Below are 19,285 nucleotides of genomic sequence, written 5' to 3'. Positions count from 1 at the left end.
AACAACGAGGTGGGGTCAGGTCCAGGCTGTTCCTGAAGACACTGGAACGTGTGAGTGGCCACCCTCCCTATTGGTAAGATGGTGCATTGTGCATGAGTCGGAGTGGCTGAGTGGCTGTAGCACTTGACTACGCTCCTGAAGGTCATGAATTTAACAATCTCACACTGAAAGGCCACCTCAGTTTATCCCACTGCGAATCGGGTACCCGATCCATTGGGTTATGGCAGCCATAGGGGGACGGATAGGATGCTGACCGTATCACTCTCTCCTGTGCTGTTGGCTATGAAACTGATGGTGGTTTAACCAGCTGAGCCAGTGGGTGGGTGGGAACTAAACAGAGAAGGGTGTGAGAGGACAACATCTCCCAGTAGCACTTGCAACAGATCCTGGAAATACTGCAACCCCAAACATCCTTTGCAGCGCTCGGTAAATATTTTATTAAAGCTAATCTTAAAAAATTATATAGCAGACAGGTTAAGAAAAGAGTGTCTGTATATCTGGGTATAGTGCTTAGATTATCCACAAATGCAAAGTTTGTTTTTAAAACCATAAGCTGCATACAGTGTATAATCAACAATAACCCCAATGTAGGTGAAAAATTTTAAAACTACAGTTTAGATATTAGCATCCAAGTATTCGGCTACGCCACTCATGAAAAGTTATGCAGAGAGGTGGTTGTGGAAAGCAAATGTAGCAATGAGTGGAGATTGTCCCTCAGTAACTGAGAATTGATGGTAAGGTATCCATTTAAAATACAATCCACGAGGAAAATATTTCAACTACAACTCCCAGCAGCCCTGGCAAGGAACGCACCTATAGAGGACTACAACTCCCAGCAGCCCCCGGGGCTAGTCCGCCAGCCCCCATCCGGGCGCCTCCCCCTGGCAGGACTCCATCTCCCGTGAGCGCTTGCGGGCGAGGCCCCCCCGCCGGGCTGTCCGTGCGGTGCCTGCAGGCTGCGGCGGGTGGCCGGGGGTGAGGGAGCCGGGGCGATGCTGGAAGAGGCGGGCGAGGTGCTGGAGTCGGTGCTGAAGGCCTCGTGCCTGCCGCTCAGCTTCCTGCTCTTCGTGCCGGCCGTGCTGCTGCTGCTGGGGCCGCCGCCCGCCGCCGAGGCCGCCCACGAGTTCACGGTGTATCGCATGCAGCAGTACGAGCTGGGCGGGCAGCCCTACGGTGAGTGCCCGCCGGGATCCCCCTTCCGCCCGGCCCGGCTCCCCCCGCTACCCCCCCCGTCCCGGGGCAGGCCCGGCCCGGCTCCCCCATCCCCACCCTCCCCCTTCCCCCGCTGTCCGTCCCATCCCCCCCGGCCCGGGGCAGCCCTACGGTGAGTGCCCGCCGGGATCCCCTTTCCGCCCGGCCCGGCTCCCCCCGCTTCCCTCCCCGGCCCGGGGCAGCCCTACGGTGAGTGAGCCCCTGCTTCCCCCCCCCACGGCCCGGCTCCCCCGCTTCCCCCTCCGGCCCCCGCCCCGGGGCAGCCCTACGGTGAGTGCCCGCCGGGATCCCCCTTCCCCCCGGCCCGCCCCGGCTCCCCCCGCTTCCCCCCCCGCCCCGGGGCAGCCCTACGGTGAGTGCCCGCCGGGATCCCCCTTCCCCCCGGCCCGGCCCGGCTCCCCCCGCTTCCCCCCCCGCCCCGGGGCAGCCCTAGGGTGAGTGCCCGCCGGGATCCCCCTTCCGCCCGGCCCGCCCCGGCTCCCCCCGCTTCCCCCTCCGGCCCCCGGCAGCCCTACGGTGAGTGCCCGCCGGGATCCCCCTTCCCCGCGGCCCGGCCCGGCTCCCCCCGCTCCCCGCCCCGGGGCAGCCCTAGGGTGAGTGCCCGCCGGGATCCCCCTTCCGCCCGGCCCGGCTCCCCCCGCTTCCCTCCCCGGCCCGGGGCAGCCTTACGGTGAGTGAGCCCCTGCTTCCCCCCGCCACGGCCCGGCTCCCCCGCTTCCCCCTCCGGCCCCCGCCCCGGGGCAGCCCTACGGTGAGTGCCCGCCGGGATCCCCCTTCCCCCGCCGTCCGTCCCCCCCTCCCCCGGCCCGGGGCAGCCCTACTGTAAGTGACCGCCGGGATCCCCCTTCCGCCCGGCCCGGCCCGGCTCCCCCCGCTTCCCCCCCCGCCCCGGGGCAGCCCTACGGTGAGTGAGCCCCTGCTTCCCCCCCCCCCCCCCACGGCCCGGCTCCCCCGCTTCCCCCTCCGGCCCCCGCCCCAGGGCAGCCCTACGGTGAGTGCCCGCCGGGATCCCCCTTCCCCCGCCGTCCGTCCCCCCCTCCCCCGGCCCGGGGCAGCCCTACTGTAAGTGACCGCCGGGATCCCCCTTCCGCCCGGCCCGGCTCCCCCTGCTTCTCCCCCAGGCCGGGCCCGGCCCTCCCCCATCCTGAGCATCCCCCTTCCCCCGCCGTCCGTCCCCCCCCCGCCCCAGGGCAGCCCTACGATGAGTGAGCCCCTGGCTCCCCTTCCCCCCGCTTTCCCTCCCCCCGGGCTCCCCCCATCCCCGGGGCAGCCCTAAGGTGAGTGAGCCCCTGCTTCCCCCCACCCCGCTTCTCACCCCACCCGGCCCAACTCCCTCCCGCCCCGGGGCAGCCCTACGGTGAGCCAGCCCTGGCCCTGGCTTCCCTGGGCTCTTCCCCTCCGCCCCCCAGCCCCAGGGCTGCCCTATGGTGAGTACTGGGCTCCCCCTCCCCCCATGGGGCTCGGCCTGGGGGGTCCCCTGCACCCCCCACCTGTACTAGGGTGAATCTGGCCCGGCCTCTGTCCACCCCAGACTCCGTTTCCCACTGATCTCCGAGGTGGCCTAGGTCCAGGGAGGGGGGCAGACTGATGGGGGGGCTGGCATCCCCCATCCCCAGGCGTGTCCAGTTGTGCGAGTTGGGTGCCCAACCCAGCTCTGCTCCCTGCTCCGGGCTGGGCGAGCAGCTGGTGGTGGGTGCAGGGCCTGGGTCGGGTGACACCCCACCAGGTGCCTGGCATCGCTGGCCCGGACCTGCATCACAGAGAGAGAGCTGCTGCCTGCACCCCTACTGCCGGCCTGCTCTGTGCCAGGGCACCTTAGCCAGCATCTCCCCCAGAGCCCGGCTCTGCCTCTGACCCACCCACCAAGGGGCAGCCCTGCCCAGCCTCCTCACTGCCCCCTGATCTGTCTATCCTAGGCCTGCCCCGATGCCCACCTGACCTGTCACCATGCTATCTGCCTTGGCACATCCTGCCAGGTCTCATCCCACGCCAGCCTTGTTTCACCCTCACCTGGGGCTCAGTCACTTTTTCAGTTGACTGCTTTGGCCTGATGAAAGGAACAAGTGCCATTGGGCATAGTGGGCCCTGTCAGAGAACGGGGCAGTACTTCAAGCACCAGCTTCTGGACATGGCTCTGCGCGATACTGGCTGTGGCCTTTACGGGAAGCCCCTTGTTTGGCAATACCCTCTCCAGTGAGCACTGTGTGGGGGCTTCTGTCTTCCTTGCTTCCACCCCCCACAGGCTTTAATCGCTGTCATAAATCAGCTGATGTCCTATCTGTGCTGCTAACTTCATTTAGCTGAGGAACTCAGCTTAGATTTAGCATCTGGCTTCCAATGAGGTTTTTACTTTTCACCCAGATTTATAGCTGCTTTAACAGAAGCCAGGAGAAGGGTTAAGGGCATCTCCAGAGGTCACCGAGCAAGTGAGAGCAGGCTGCTTGGCCGCAACTGAAGTTTCCTGTAATGCTGCACCACGATGCCTCTTGCACAACACTTCGATGTTGCAGATAGCTCAGTTCTATTATTACAAAGTTCTTCTCCTACTCCTGGGGCTAAATCCAGCCCTGGTCTGGCTTCAGTAGAGTTACAGTCTCTTATGCTGGAGAATTTAGCACCTAAATTGTTCTGTTCATATGCCTTTGGCTTGTCCTCTCCTTTCTGTTCACAGGTCAACTTTCCTCCTTCCTGAGCTATTCAGTTTTCACTTTTTTCCTTCCTCCTGACATATACCTCAGTGCTCCCTGGTCTGAAAGTTCTAGTCCCTTCTCCAATCTATTCCTCAGCCCTTTCTTCACATTACATTTCCCTCATCTTTCTCTTAGTCCTGATGTTCTTGAACTTCACGTTCTTATTGGTTGCTCAACATCTTGTCTTGAGTCAGAAATATAATATCCGTCATTAACTTGTTAAATGTTGTAACCTTTTCCCTTCTCAAATGCTGGTTGACATGGAACCAACTATTGTTTCTAAGGGCTCTTTTCCTAGCTATCTTCTTCCAAATTAGGATTTATATTCTGCTCCTGTGTGGATCTTAGTTTTTTGTCATTGTGGTCTAAAGCTTTGGCCATTTGTTGACTTCCAGAAATACTTAGGTATCCCTTATCCAGCCCCAGATTCACGTCATAGAACTTTGGGGATTGAGTCTCTAGATATTTCTAAAATTCCATAAGATTAAATAGCGCTAAAGGCAAAATAGTGTTCGCTAGATCTGTGTGCCTTGGAAATTCTGCCTAGTCTGATTTTGGCCTATGGGATGTATGGATGGACTGGATCTTTGTGCTTATTTTGGAACCAGAGTTTAATCATTGCCAATGTTCAAACCTCCATTCTTGAGAACTTCATTAGGTCATAGCTGTGTTCTCTCATGGCGATACTGAGCTAGATCTCTTCAGACTGCAATAAGTCTTCGCTGGCAGGTTTAAAAGGAGACACTGGGCACAAATTTCAGTTGGCTCTGACTTATATTTAATCCAGGCAAGTGTTCACAACAGCTCTCTCTGATTCCAAGTTCTTGGACTCTTAGAAAAGCAGTATATTGATTTTTAAGATGCTTGCGATTAACTTTTAATGCTGTTTCTTTTTCTGGTTAGCTAAGTGAATTGTGTATTCTCTTTATCCTTTGCTAACTGCTTTGGGTAGCTAATGTTCCCATTCTGTGTGTTCTGAGGCCAGATGTCCATTGGGGCAAAAGCTTTTTATTGTTCCAAACTCTAAAATTTCTTTCCAGTGGGGTCAACTAGGTTTTTTTAAAAAGATCGAGCCTGAAGCTGGTTAAGAACAGAGTTTGATTTGCTTCTAATTCTATTAAAATAGAGTCCTTCAGATTATAAATAACTATACACATATTTCATTTGTCTCTGAGAAATTACAAACAGTGGCTCTTTCTTGTAGTATCAACAGAAAACAATGTTAATCTGAGGCTGCAGCAGCATCTACCTGAGATCCATGCTGGGAACAGAATATGCTAGTTACAACCATGTAAGCAGTCATTGCTTTTGAGATTGTTGCATGGTTTTTCTGATGAGCATGGGCAGATTTGTTTGTCTGGGAGGTGTATTATAGATATAGACCCCTCTGATCATGCAATCTGATCCACTGGTGTAGATCCCTTTGTGCAGGGACAGAGGTCTGTACTAGTTGGGCTCAGGCAGGGGTAACTAGAGAAAATTCTGTAGCTTGTGTTATATGGAAGCCCAAAGTAGATGATCCTTCTGACCATAAACTCTTTGGTTCTGAGTGCGGGACCAAGGCTGCATTGCACACTACACTATGTATCTTCATACAGTGGGGCATGAAGTGCAGCTCTCGGGAACAATAAAAATGTTCCCACTGCTCAGGGAAACTGGCAGAACTCTGCTAACAAAGACCACATTTAAACGCTGTTGTGTAAAGGTGCGATGCAGTTCCCGGATGTGCTGCCATCATTGGGGCATAAACAGTATAAAAAAAAAAAAACCCCAAAAAACTGTGTTTACATTGTAAAGAGGTTTGGCCTTTCCTCTGTAGACAAGTAACCATGTAAGCAGGGCTAGCCCTGACCCTCACGATCCATGCAGGCAAGACTAATGTGAATTGGGGTGCTGCCATGTTCAGGCATGACGACTGACTTAAATATAATGACATCATGGGCCTTTCTGGCATGATGTCAGTATTTAAGTCACCCGTCCTAGAAGTATGGCCTACTTCTTTGTTCCTAGATGTATTCCTGTACATTTACCCATACTAAAACCCATTGTTTGCTTGCACCCAGTGTACCAGGTGATCCAGATAACTTTGAATCAGTGACCTGCACTCTTCATTATTTACCACTTCTGCAATTTTTGTGTCATTTTTAAATTTTATCAGTGATGATTTCTTTTTCTTCCAGGTCACTGATAAAAATTTTAAATAGCATAGGGACAAGAAATGATCCCTGTTGGACCCCACTGGAAACGCACCCACTCAGTGGGGATTTCCTTTTTTACAATTAATTTTGAAACCTGTTAGCCAGTTTTTAATCCATTTAATGTGTGCCAAATTAATTTTATATTGTTCTAGTTTTTAATCAAAATGTCCTGTGGTACCCAGTCCAATGCGTTGGAGAAGTCTAGGCATATTCTATCAACACTGTTACCTTTATCAATCAAACTTGTAATCTCATCAAGAAAGGATATCAGGTCAGTTTGACAGGATCTGTTTTCCATAATCCTATGTTGATTTGCATTAATTATATGCTCCTACTTTAATTCTTCATTAATCAAGTCCCGTATTAGCCACTCTATCTTTGTCTGGGATCAATGTCAGGCTGACAGGCCTATAATTGCCTTGGTCATCTCATTTACCCTTTTTAAAAATTGGCACAACATTAGCTTTCTTCCCGTTTTCTTGAACTTCCTCAGTGCATCAAGACTTACTGAAAATCAACATTAATGGCCCCATGAGCTCCTCAGCCAGCTTTTGAAAAACTTTTGGATGCAGTTCATCTGGATCTGCTGATTTAAAAATGTCTCACTTTAGTAGCTTCTGTTTAACATGCTCAAAGATACTAGTAGAATGGAAAGAGTTTTCATTACCATATGATGAGACTATATTGTGTTTCTCCCCAAATACAGAACAGAAATATTTATTGAACACTTCTGCCTTTCCTGCATTGTTATTGATATTTCTATCAATTCCATCTGGTAATGGACCGATGCCACTGTCAGGATTCTTTTTGTTCCTAATACAGTTAAAGAACTCCTTTTTGTCCTTAACTCTGCTGAACATAGATTTCTCCACGTGTCCCTTTGCTTCCCTTATCAATTTCCCACAATTCCAAATTTCTGATTTTATATTCTGAATAAGTTATGCATGTATAGCCAACACCTTTTCATATATTATCTCAGACTGTCTGTTAGCATTTCCATTCAGCTTGATCCTTGTGCTCTCAGGGAAGCTATTCGCAAAGCCAGAAGATGCAGTTGCCTGAACAACCCGCTGCCCAGATTTTCCCAGAAAGCACTGGTACCAACATAGGTGCTAGATGCAGAGAAGCAAACAGATCTCATATATCGTTGTTCTTTGTGGGTTTTACTGTACTGTATCAGTAATAGTCAGGTGAGCATGTCAGAATATGGTTCCACAAATGTGGTTGTAACCAGTGTAGATGAGTGCACAGTGACTGTCTCTAACGTGCCGATCGTGGGCTTAGGAACCCAGGGGCAGGTGAGTAGTGTGCCCCACACGGGAAAGGGGGAAAACTGAAGGTGTTCAGAAGGAATGGGGAAGGGAGAAAGGAATAACTTAAGTGATTACAAATACCTGTCTCTGCTGGCGACTGTGGAAATAGTCAAGGCTGTTTAGCATGGAGAGTGTTCTGGGAACGGGTTGCTGGTATTGACAAGAACATCGGTTAAATCTCATCCTCTTCTCCCTCCCTGCAGGCACCAGGAATGCGGTGTTAAACACAGAGGCCCGCACTGTAGAGGCGGACGTGTTGAGCCGCCGCTGCGTGATGATGCGGCTAGTGGATTTCTCGTATGAGCAGTACCAGAAGGCTCTCCGCCAGTCAGCTGGGGCCGTGGTGATCATCTTGCCCAAGGCCATGTCAGCGCTGCCGCAGGATGTTGTCAGGGTAAATATCGCTCCAGACAGAGAGATGATGTTATTGGAGAAAGGGAGCAAAGATTCAGGTACAAGATAGTGACTGAAACTCCCAATTGTGGTTTGATGGGGTTTTTACTCTGTCAAGGTTAAGTTTAAAAGTTTGACATATGCCTGTCTGATTTGGCCATTCATATGCCTGCTGCCCTCCTAGTTCAATGGAGCCTAAGTGTGCCCCTCTCCTTCTGACTTCTCAGCAATTCATGGAGATAGAACCAGAAATGCTGGCCATGGAAACCATTGTGCCGGTCTATTTTGCAGTAGAGGATGAAGAGCTGCTCTCCATCTATGAACAAACACGGGTTGCTTCTACATCACAAGGTTCAGCTTCAGCTGCTGAAGGTGAGTTGCTGCTAAAGGGGGGTTTGAAAGGAAGAAAATTAGCCATAATAATGTTCCTCAGTCAGGTGTCCTTAAGAATGGTAAGCAAAGGTCTCCACAAAATTCTGGAGATGCAGTGTGATCTAGTGGCTACGGTGGTAGACCTCAGGAGTCCTGAGTTTTGTTCCCAGCTCACCCTAACGTGTCACTTGGACAGATCACTTAATCTTTCTTTGCCTCACTTTCCCTATCTGCAAATTGGAGATAATGATCTGTGCACGAAAAGGCTGTATAAGGGCCAAGTTATTATTTTACTTGGAGTGACATGATTTAGGAAGATAGTTCCATAGAAATCCTTATTTCTGTTTCATCTCATTTGCAACAGCCTAGGGGCCAAATTCAGTAAAATTTGGTGGAAAGTTGTTTTTTCTAAGTGATTATAGCAGGTTACTGTGAGTCACAACTGTTTGGCCCTATTCCTGGCTGGGCCACTGATCACTCTGTCTTTGGGCAAGTAACTTAAACACTTAGTGCCTCAGTTTACTCCACTGTAAATGGTTTACTATTTACCTATCTGTCAAGAGTGTTGTGCCTAATTGTTTGTAACATCTTTTGGATCCTGGGGTGAGAGTTGCTGTAGAAGTTCAAAGTATTGAGATTTTTCTACAGAATTAAATTGCTTTGTCACTAGATGTGGAAATATACACAGTGAGCTGGAGAAGTTATGGGCTTATTTGGCAAAGCTAGACTCTTTGTGAATCAGCTATCAAGGGAATGAAAGCGATAAGATTTCCCACCCCCAGTGTCAGTTTATTGAATTCTTATTTTCTAGTTCTGCTGCACACGGCCACTGCCAACGGCTTCCAGATGGTTACGAGTGGGGCTCAGAGCAAAGCTGTCAGTGACTGGCTCATAACCAGCTTGGAGGTGAGTTCTAGATGGATCAGAGCTGGGATCTAGGCTGGTAATGTTTACAGGAAAACCCATTCTGTATGGGGACTTCACTCAGTGGTGTGTTTCTAAAGACTGAAAGTTAAAGCCCTCTCAGAGGAAGTCAGAGGTTTTTCAGCCACATCACAGAGACAGCTTTTCTACCTTTCTGGATTCAGAAGCCAGAAAGCTGGTTAATGGCTCCGAACTGGAAGTCAATGGGAGTATGATTCATCATTGAGGCTGTTAGAAATTGGCTGGGTGATGGTTAGGAGTGGTCTATTGTGGCCCTGTACTCCAGGCAATAGAGTGATGCAGGAGGGGTGCTGGGTAATGCTCCTGTGTGTTCCATCCCTAGGGGAGGCTGACTGGTCTGGGAGGAGAGGACCTGCCCACCATTGTAATAGTTGCCCATTATGATTCTTTCGGAGTGGCCCCGGTAAGTATTATTTTTCTTGCAGCTCTCTGTTTCTGTTAATGGGTAACTTCCTGGGACCCGTATCCCTGTCTCTTCTCCACCCTCTGGCTGTTTGGGGAGGGTGGGGGGGAGTAAGTGTACTTTCCGCAGGAGCCTGTGAGGTCAGTGTGTCGCAGCAGAAGCTGGTCTCTGTGGGGAGGGTGAGCACTGTCATGGAGCCTTGTCTTTACGTCTCCTGTTCTCTTCCTGCAGTGGCTGTCTCATGGTGCAGACTCCAACGGCAGTGGCATCTCTGGGCTACTGGAACTAGCCAGGCTCTTTTCTCGACTCTACACCTACAAACGTACCCATGCTGGGTAAGAAGCTGCTGTCTCCGTCGGAGAGCATGGGGTGGGAGTGGGCACGTGGAAGGGGTTTTGTCTGTAAGAGGGACTCATGAACAATCCTGCAGCTCTGAAGTGTTCTACATGCAAAGTCCCTTAGCACAGTGCCAGGGCTGGCAGGGGGAAACCAGGCTGCCTGTGTGCTTTTATCTCAAGCTCTGTTGGGAAATAAAACTAATATTTCATCTTTTTTTCCAACATGTCTGCTGTTCATGAACTGTCATGCTCTTTCCTTTCTTCTCCTTGCAGTGGCTTATCAGTTTGCTTTGTGCAGAGCAGAGGCTGCATCCTCTAGTGGACTTGAGGGTAGGATAAGAGCTGGGAATTCTTGTGCTCTGATACCTGCTCTGCCACTGTCTTACTGTTTGGCCCATGGCAAGTTCCTTAACTTGTGTGTCTGGGTTTCCCCATCAGCAAAGTGATGCTAGAGAGCAGGGCGATGGGAGGAAGGGATTAGTTAATGTCTGTAAACTGCTTTGGAAATGTAAAGTACAGAAGTGCCAAATATTCAGTAAGAACTGTGTGTTCCAGCAGGCATTTCTTTGCCTTCTGTTCTGTTAGGATTTGGATTCTATCATATTCCTGTATAGATGTTGCAGTCAAGTGCATATTGTATATAAAGTAAAAATGCTCCTGATTTTACTCAGGGGTGCTTAACAGGGTACAGCAAAAGTTAGTCTTTGGGCAAAGTTCGACTTGGATTCCATGCCCTGTCCTCCTTTACTTCTCCCGAGGCTGCGCATGTTGCCATCACAGCCAGGAAGTAAATTCTGCTCACTATATTTTCCCTGTTTCTTGATGGGCAGGTATAATCTGTTGTTCTTCGCATCTGGAGGTGGTAAATTTAACTATCAAGGAACCAAGAGGTGGTTGGAAGACAACTTGGATCACACAGGTGAGACAGACACCTAGGATGGGAGCAGAGTGTCCTGCAAGTTTAGCTGGTTGGAGCAACTTCAGCAGTGAAAACATCCACTATTTGTGCTGTGATAAGTTAGGGTAGGGAGTGGGATAGGTAAACTAACTTCAGAGGCTGTGATGCCATTTGCAGGCCAAAGATTAGATAGATCACTGTATGTGTTCTGTGCCCTCTGGAGAGAATGTGATTTTCTTGGGGCTGTGTGGTTGAGGAAAATGCCAGGGACATGAGAAGTCTGTGCGTCAGGACTAGGAAAATGGGCCTGCAGTGCACTCCTCCAGCAAATGTACATTCCAGAGAGAAACCATTATCTTCTGTGAGTATGCACAAAGGAATCTCAGACTAGCATGATTTGGGATTGGGAGATAGTTCTCTTCCTGACTGTCACTGACTCGCTGTGTGACATTGGATGGGTCACTTAACTTCTCTGCTTCGGTTTTCCCCTCTATAATCAAGATTATGTTACCATCCCTATAGGATTATGAGGATTAATATTTGAGTAAGGCACTCTGAGATCCTCAGATGGAAGATATCCATTATTGCCTATGTCCATGTTCTGTTTTGTTGGATGGGCTTTTAATATCAGCTGAATCCGTACTGAATCACTGTTATAAGGTATATATTGTAAAGTGTCTTCCATACTATTTGTATTGCAGCTGTTGTTAAGAGGAGTATAGGGTATATACCGGCCTCCTTACTGTGCAGCTGTAATACCGGATCATGCTGGGAGACCTCTTCCATATGTCCTGCACGTGTGTCTAGCCCCGAAAGTGTGGAGTGACGTTTCATGGGTTTGGCTGCATCTGTTTCAGATTCCAGTTTGCTGCAGGATAACGTGGCGTTTGTTCTGTGCCTTGACACCCTGGGCAGAGGGAACAGTCTTCACCTCCACGTCTCAAAACCTCCCAAGGAGGGGACCCTGCAGCATGCTTTTCTAAGGGAGTTGGAGATGGTAATGAAAAGCATCAACTTCATTGGGCATGTTGGGGAGGGTGAGCTGTGCATGTGCTGCATGGATGGGCATTTGGGGGTGAATTGCTCGGTGGAACTCTTCTGCTTCTATGAAGGATAGAGGGTGTGAAATTAGTGTGGCTAAAAGTGATGAAGGGAGGAAGTCCCGATATCATCCAAGCCTCATTTCTGGTGGCTTTGATTTGGTGTAGGGAGTTATCTATCATTCAGGAGTCCAGTGTGGAGCAGACTGCATCAGTTCCCTTCCTTAATACAATGGTTCCTTTTAGAGCTTCTTGCTTGTACAAACTAACTAGCCAGCTCCTGCGACAGATGGCTGCCCTGGCAGCTTGGTGACTGTAGAATGTTACGTCAATATTGTAAGCCAGGTTTCGAGGTTTGCTACGTATATTCCGGGTGCATCTGCCTTAACTAGCCCTTCCTGAAGGACGTTGGCAGAAACATACCCTTGTTGGAATAGGCCAGAGGGAGGGAAGGTGCAACCATCTATAGCACTAGAACTCCAGCCTGGGTTTTGAGAGGGATGGGGAATGTGTTCTGAAGTGATGGGATCTGGTTCGTGACCTCTGGGTCATCCTTTTCCTGGGCTGCTTGGCTTCTTCCACAGGTGGTCGCGAGCCAGTTTCCAGAAGTGAAATTCTCCATGGTGCACAAGAAGATAAACCTGGCTGAGGACATGCTGGCATGGGAGCATGAACGCTTTGCGATCCGCCGCCTGCCTGCATTCACCATCTCCCACCTGGAGAGCCACCGGGACGGCCTGCGCAACAGCATCATGGACTTGAGGTCAGTGGCTCTGAGGGGAGGGCACCAGCAGAAGATCAGTTGTTGAATGGACACGTGGGCTAGAGAACCTTTATAAACATGAGAAAGTTAAGACACCAGAACAATCAAGTGGTGTTAACACATCAGGAATGTTGAGAAATCAAGACCAAGAGTTGGGACTGTTGGGTCTATAACTGTGTCTTGATTGAGCGACCTCTTCTTCCTCCTTTTTGGATGACGTTTCACCATAGTTGTATACAGTGAAAAGAGCTTTCCCAAGAGGAAGCTGTTACCGTAGCCAGATTTACACCTCTCTTCTCTTGTAGGTCACGAGTTGACTCTAAGACTCTAACCCGTAACACTAGGATCATTGCTGAGGCATTGACTCGGGTCATCTACAACCTCACTGAGAAGGTAAGACTGTCCCACCACATGCACCTGCTGCCCATTGGCTAGGCTTTTCCAGTTCTTCTATGCTACCATGCCTGCTTTGGCAACTGCGTCCCTTTTCTCTCTTCACAGGGGGCGCCTGCTGACTTGCAGATCTTCACAGAGCAGATGGTAAGGGAGCAGGAGGGCATAGACGTAGCTTGGGGGGAGAGGGAGTAAAGTGCTCTGGAGACCTGATCAGCAACATAAGTTTATCTAATTCTCTCTCTGGTGTCCTCTTTCTGCAGCAGATCCAGCAGGAGCAGCTTGAGTCTGTGATGGACTGGCTGACCAGTCAGCCCAGAGCTGCCCAGCTTGTAGATAAAGACAGCACCTTCCTCAACACCTTAGAGTATTACATGAGCCGCTATCTGAAAGATGTCAAGCAGCATCATGTGAAGGCAGATAAACGGTAAGGGAGGCAGGTGAATGGGGAGAGGGAGAAAATTTGGTCTGTTCCTGACATATTTAAACAGACTTCCCCCTTCATTGCATTCCTGTCTCCAAGAGTAGCAGCTTCTCAGGTGTTCTCCTCAGTGTGTGGGGTGACTGAACCCCCCCCCCCCATTTCCTGCTGCACCTGTACAGTCTGGCCACATGTTCTTTCTAACAGGAAGTTCTGCATTCTCTAAGGAACTCCCAAGAATTCCAGTGGGCATAATTATAAGTATTGTCTTCATCAGTGTGAAGAGGGAGGGCTTGTTTTTTCACTGTTCAGCCCCCTCCTTCTCCAGAAGTCCACCTTGTTAGATATGCTGTACCCTGTCTGAAGGCAGTGAGAGAGGCGCAGCAGTCTCCTAGCGCCACGAGAGCATTGCCAGCTTTTAAACAAAGGCAGTCTCTCGTCCTGATTTAGCTGTTTGGGATGAAGATGCTCGTGAGCTCAACAAGGGGTCTCCAGGGCATCTTCTCTTTGAAACAGCTGAAAATTTGTGTGGAAATGGAGGGCAAAGAGTCTTATCCTTGTGTGTCAGTAAGCAGCATTTTGCAGCCCCCTGAGAATGGGGTTCAGCTTTCCAAGGTTCTCTGGTTGGGATAAGAGATGAGTACTAGTTTATCCGGGTAACTGCTGAGAGCTGTAAACTGGCTTAAAGGGGTATGTGAAGCTGTCAAGCTTTGCCTGTCACTGGTTGATTGCTTCTGTGGCGAGGGGGACAGGAGATGAGTGAGTTCTGGGGCTGTTTTTATTTCCCCTGGAACCAATGCCCAGAAATGTCGCACCATCTGAAGAGCTCGTTCTTTCCACAGGGACCCTGAGTTTGTTTTCTACGACCAGTTGAAGCAGGTGATGAACGCATACAGGTAGGTATTAAGGCAGGGTTGGGTATTTTGTCTAAGGCAGGGTTGGATATTTCATCTTTCTCAGCTCCTTTGGTGACCTCACCCTTTGTCGGTCCATTTCAGGGTCAAGCCAGCAATCTTTGATCTGCTCCTGGCTCTCTGTATAGTAGCCTACCTCGGAGTTGCCTATGTTGCAGTCCAGGTGAGAAAAAAGGAGTGATCCTTCTATTCATTCCCTTCTTTAAACTATAAGAGTGTATGAGCCAGGTACGCTCTAGTGGCATTCAGGTCAAACTCAGAGTGAGAGAACCAGTCTTCTCTGGATGAGAGAGGACCCCTGATTTTTTTGCGACCCATTTACTCTTCTGGTGCTGGTGTTTTCACTTCCATGGGTGTCTTCACAGTGTTATCAGGCTCATAATTCAGCTCCCTTCTAGCTCTGGAGCATATTCCTGATGTGGGACGAACATAGAGCAGTATCCTTCTTTTGGGGAGCAATGGGTTTCATTGTGTTACTAGACTAGCTTAAATTCTGAGCTCTAAGAGCATGCATGGGCTTCAGGCAAAGGCCTTGTCCACACTACCACTTATGTTAGTATAACTTACATCGCTCGGGGGGGGGGGGGGTGGCTTATTCACACCCCATAGCATGTAAGTTACACCTATCTAAGTCTGTGTGACCAGCACTTCTGCTGACATAACTACTGCCTCTCATGGAGGTGGTTTTACTATGCCGATGAGAGAGTTCTCTCCCCTTAGCATAGAGCGTCTTCATCAGCTGTGCTACAGTGGTGCAGCTGCAGCGCTTCTCATGTAGACGAGCCCTGAGACATCTGAGTTAAATCTGCCATGTCGTAGTAAGAGATTACAGCCCATGATAGGTCAGGTCACACACACGGGTGCATAACATCGGCGCTCCAGATGCCTGAATTCGGACTGCACGAAAGGTTCTACGATTTTGTGCAATTAATAAAAATCAAAATCCTTTTTTTTTTTTTTAAACCTCGATTATTGCATGAATAAAATCAGGAGACATCCCAAGCAATTCAGTGCATATGAAATAAATAAGCACATGTTCAAGTGATAGTTTATATCACAAGCACGTTACATTCTAAGTTTGTTGGCCTGTTCGTAGTTTCAGGGAGCTATTACTTTTGACACAATATCCCCCCCAGGGTGCCACCTGGAACTGGGGTGTCACTGGGGACCCACTAGCCCTGGGCCCTCTTTACGCTGTACTGCTTTGACAGCCTGCACTGTCTCCAGCACACATACAAGTTGGGACACACCCAGCTGCAGTTGCATGCAGATACTGTGATCAGCTCTGTATGGGAAGGCTCCAGCTAAGGAGCTTCCCAGTTACTCAGGCATGTGCCCTGCTCTGGAGTGTAAATCCAAAATTATCCTATCTTGTGCTGCACAGGGAACTGTACAGCGTAAGCTCATGAAATTCCCCCGCTCCCGCAATGTGGAGAGGAATATACATCAGCTTTCTGCCCCGAGTTGTGACTCCCACACACTGGTTTTAGAAAAAGCAAAACCAAGTTTATTAACTACAGAAGATAGATTTTAAGTGATTATAAGCCATAGCAAACACATTGAAGCAGATTCCCTAGCAAATAAACAAAACACGCAAATAGCTTACTATACTACATAGATCCAATATGAATAGCAAATCCTCACCCTAAGTGTGGATACAAGCAGGCTGCAGATTCTTAAGGGGCACGCTGCACTTGTTCACAGCTTGGAATCCCCAGGTGTTCCATTCACAGGCTAAAAATCCTTTTAGTGGCTCCAGCACTGCACCCCAGTTCAGTCTTGGTTCCTCAGTTGTTTCCAGAAGTCTCTTTGGGTGAGGAGTCCTTGAAGAACCATGATGATGTCACTCCCCTGCCTTAAATAGTTTTTTGCATGTGACGGGAACCCTTGGTTTCAAAGCTTGGTTCCCACACCAGTCAGTGGAAAAACACTGGTATCCCAAGATGGAGTCCAGCACCAGGTGACCTGATCACATGTCCCTATAGTGTCTCAGCAGCCATGAGTTGGAGGCTGTCTGCAGCATCCTCAGGAAGGCTCCCAGGTGGGAGATAAGCTTCTTCTAAGGCCTATTGTTTTCACCAATGACCCTTCGCCCACGCAGGTTTTCAGAATGAAAGCATCTTGTCTAGTGGGCATTCCCCAGGTGTAAACACATTTGTAATAGAGATACTTAGTCAATATTCCTAGCTTCAGATACAAAAATAATCATATTCAGGAAGTCAAAATCTTTCTAATGATATCTCACATGACCTATCTTGCATAAAATACATCATAATTATGCCATAATAATATAATAATATCACCGTGGAGAACATGGGGTGAAGTGTCGCAGAGACCATTGTGAGTCTGGCTCCTGATCAATGCTTAATGAAAGGGGGAACCATGTTGGGTCACTGTCTGTATCTAATCCTCTTGCTTCATAACATACCTTTTCTGGCCTTGGCTACACTGGCGCTTTACAGCGCTGCAACTTTCTCACTCAGGGGAGTGAAAAAACCACACCCTTGAGCGCAGCAAGTTACAGCGCTGCAAAGCGCCAGTGTAAACAGTGCCCTAGCGCTGGGAGTGAGAGAGAGAGAGAGCTCTCCCAGCGCTGGCACTGCGACCACACTCATACTTCAAAGCGCTGCAGCGGGACTGCTCCCACGGGAGCGTTTTGGAGTTTTGAGTGTAGCCAAGCCCTCTTTTGTAATTTCTTTTTTTTTTTTCAAGTTAGATGCTTCAGGAAACACCCACCATTTGATGAATGCCTTTTGTATATTAAGAATCGTATTACATAGAAAGAAAAGTACAAATACTGTTTGTATAATTCAGATGGTCCTGTCCACTCATTTATTTCTTGTTAGCTAGATTGATGGTGGGTCATTTGGAGGCTGCTGCTAAGATTTGGGTTTGTAGCCAAGTATTTGTTGAATATCTGCAGTGGCCATTTAAAAGAAAATGGGAATCACATGGGTTTTTCAGTGATTTCTAAAACTGGAAAAGATAAGCCCATGTTAAAGGATTAAGGGTTGGCCTTAATCTGTGGTGTTACCTGTTGTTTTGCAATCCCCAAATCACTACAGGCCAAATGTTACTATCAGTTGGCCAGATCGTATGCACTGAAGTCAGCGGGAGTTTTGCCATCTATTTCAATTGGAGCAGGTTCCAAATGTACTGATTGCAGATAACAGCAAATACTCATGGCAATTCTCCATGAAAATAGGCGTACATAATGGTAATTCAGGCAGGCCCAGTGGGCGTTTCTGTAAGTAATTAATTGTTCTTTCCTTATAACCCTGGCTTCACTTGCTGTACTGTAACAATTGAGCATTGTTTGCCAAGCCCTGAGCAGATCTATCCAGAAGGGAGGCAGAGTTCTCCTTTGGGTAGGGATATGGGTGTGAACTCAGCCCTGAGGCAGATATTGCATTTATATGCTAGCACTGCCTCCAGCCTCCAAATGAGCTCCTCCCCTGTGAGCAGAGAAGAACACACATTGCCTGTTTGCTAGCACTGACATGGACTCACTACTCTTTTCCCCTCCCTCCCCTTTCTAGCACTTTGGTCTCCTTTACAAAACGGTACAGAGGTTATCCCTTAAATCCAAGCAGCAGTGAAGTGACAAATCACCAACCCATCAAGCAGCACTGAGCCACCGGTGAGCCCAGCAGGAGTTTCTGCCTTCCACTGGCTCCTGCCATTTCTCCCTCTCTCCTCTAACCAGCCTGGAGGAAAGCAGAGATTAACAGAACTTCCAGCTCCTGTGCACCTTCTTTAGCCCCCAGCTTGCCCATTTTCCTTCATTTTGTGGCGAGGGAGATGTGCAGAGACTCGGTCAATCCCTGCAGATTGTTTAAACACTGAATGGCTGATGTAAAGTTTCTGCCGAACAAGAAGTTTCTTTGAGTGTGAAGGTGCTGAACCTGGTTTCACAGGCATGTGCCATACAGCCAGCTTGAAGGCTAAATCCACGGGGCAAAGGGACGGACAGCTCTGGCCAGCCAACTGGACTCAGAGCACTCGTTTTTAAAAAAAAAAAAATGTGCAAGTGTAAATTAAAAGATAATTATTAGCACGTTTCATACTGCACCTCTTCCTTCAGCTCTCTCCCTGGCACCAGGAAGGGAGCGCTCAGCAAGCAGTGTCTTCAGCAAATAGCTTATTGCATTTTCTTTGGACAGTGCAATAACCAGTTCTCTCTTTGGAAGTGCACTGTGAACGGTCTTGACTGTTAATCTGATTGAGAAATGAGAAAGGATCATTAACTGGCTGCCACAGTAGGATTCCTTGTATAGCATGTTTTTCTCCCTCAGCTGGAGGCTGCATTCCGCTATGCCCAGGTTCCTTTGAGGTTTATATCCCTCGGTTTATGCTGTCTCCGCTCTGTGCTTAACTCTCACGGATGTGTGCGGGGGGGTGTTTCCTTTTTTTTAAGGGGTTCCTAAGTTTATAGTTGCTGCAGGATCAGGTCTAAAGCCGTTCTGTATATTTAAACAGTTTGATGGTTACATTAATAATATAAGCAGGAGTGACCTAGTTCCTGCCATGATCTCTGGTCAGTAATCCATTCGCTTCCATTCCTTTCTCTTTCCATTTGCAGTTGGGCAGATTTTAGTCCTGTTCACCTTCATCTCAGGGTCTTGTTTAGCATTTCACATCACTATTGTTTATAAAACACTGGTCTTAGTCTAATAATATTGGTAACTTGCCAAGGCTCTGTTGTTGCTTTCTTTACATGCACCCTGTGGTATGTTTGGAGAGAGGCGGGATATTAGTGATTTTTTTTAAAGAAGGTTTTATGAAAATGTCATTAAACGTTACTGTTTCCAGACTGCAGTTAGAGCATGTGTTACAGCTGGAGCTGGCTCGTTCTCCAGTACTTTTGTTCTCAAGCAAGATCTTACTGCTTTTGTTTGCTAATACATTAGGATGGGGAAATTACCCTGTTGCCCAAAACTACTGTTAATGCATGTGCAGAGGCCTGGGAATTTTCCAGTCTAGACAGACAAA

The 19,285-nt window shown here is 48.9% G+C and overlaps 1 protein-coding gene across 8 annotated transcripts; it reads left to right on the top strand.

Moving 5' to 3' along the window:
* The first annotated feature begins 941 nt into the window (after positions 1–941).
* Positions 942–19,107, top strand: NCLN (nicalin). Of its 8 annotated transcripts, none has more exons than XM_050934133.1 (15): positions 942–1,173; positions 7,617–7,807; positions 8,034–8,178; positions 8,990–9,084; positions 9,446–9,526; positions 9,758–9,861; positions 10,695–10,783; positions 11,620–11,759; positions 12,387–12,565; positions 12,871–12,958; positions 13,067–13,105; positions 13,222–13,385; positions 14,222–14,275; positions 14,378–14,456; positions 17,833–19,107. In XM_050934133.1, exons 1-15 carry the CDS (start codon positions 993–995, stop codon positions 17,890–17,892), a joined length of 1,689 nt encoding a protein of 562 aa, XP_050790090.1. In that variant the 5' UTR covers positions 942–992; the 3' UTR covers positions 17,893–19,107. The 8 variants fall into 8 exon arrangements, with proteins under 8 accessions (XP_050790090.1, XP_050790097.1, XP_050790096.1 ...); XM_050934140.1 differs by lacking the exon at positions 942–1,173 and adding an exon at positions 1,316–1,324; XM_050934139.1 differs by lacking the exon at positions 942–1,173 and adding an exon at positions 1,393–1,401.
* Positions 19,108–19,285: the final 178 nt, after the last annotated feature.

This window comes from Gopherus flavomarginatus, chromosome 24 (genome assembly GCF_025201925.1).
Source record: "Gopherus flavomarginatus isolate rGopFla2 chromosome 24, rGopFla2.mat.asm, whole genome shotgun sequence".
Classification (NCBI taxonomy): domain Eukaryota; kingdom Metazoa; phylum Chordata; order Testudines; family Testudinidae; genus Gopherus; species Gopherus flavomarginatus.
The sequence above is the reverse complement of the archived record's forward strand: the minus strand, read 5'-3'. Positions and strand labels throughout refer to the sequence as shown.

Bases quoted from the DNA above. Each gene is read 5' to 3' on its own strand.
- NCLN (XM_050934133.1), top strand. From the start codon at position 993: ATGCTGGAAGAGGCGGGCGAGGTGCTGGAGTCGGTGCTGAAGGCCTCG. The intron at 8,179-8,989 runs GTGAGTTGCTGC...CTTATTTTCTAG, and splicing joins TTCAGCTTCAGCTGCTGAAG to TTCTGCTGCACACGGCCACT. The intron at 12,959-13,066 runs GTAAGACTGTCC...CTCTCTTCACAG, and splicing joins TCTACAACCTCACTGAGAAG to GGGGCGCCTGCTGACTTGCA.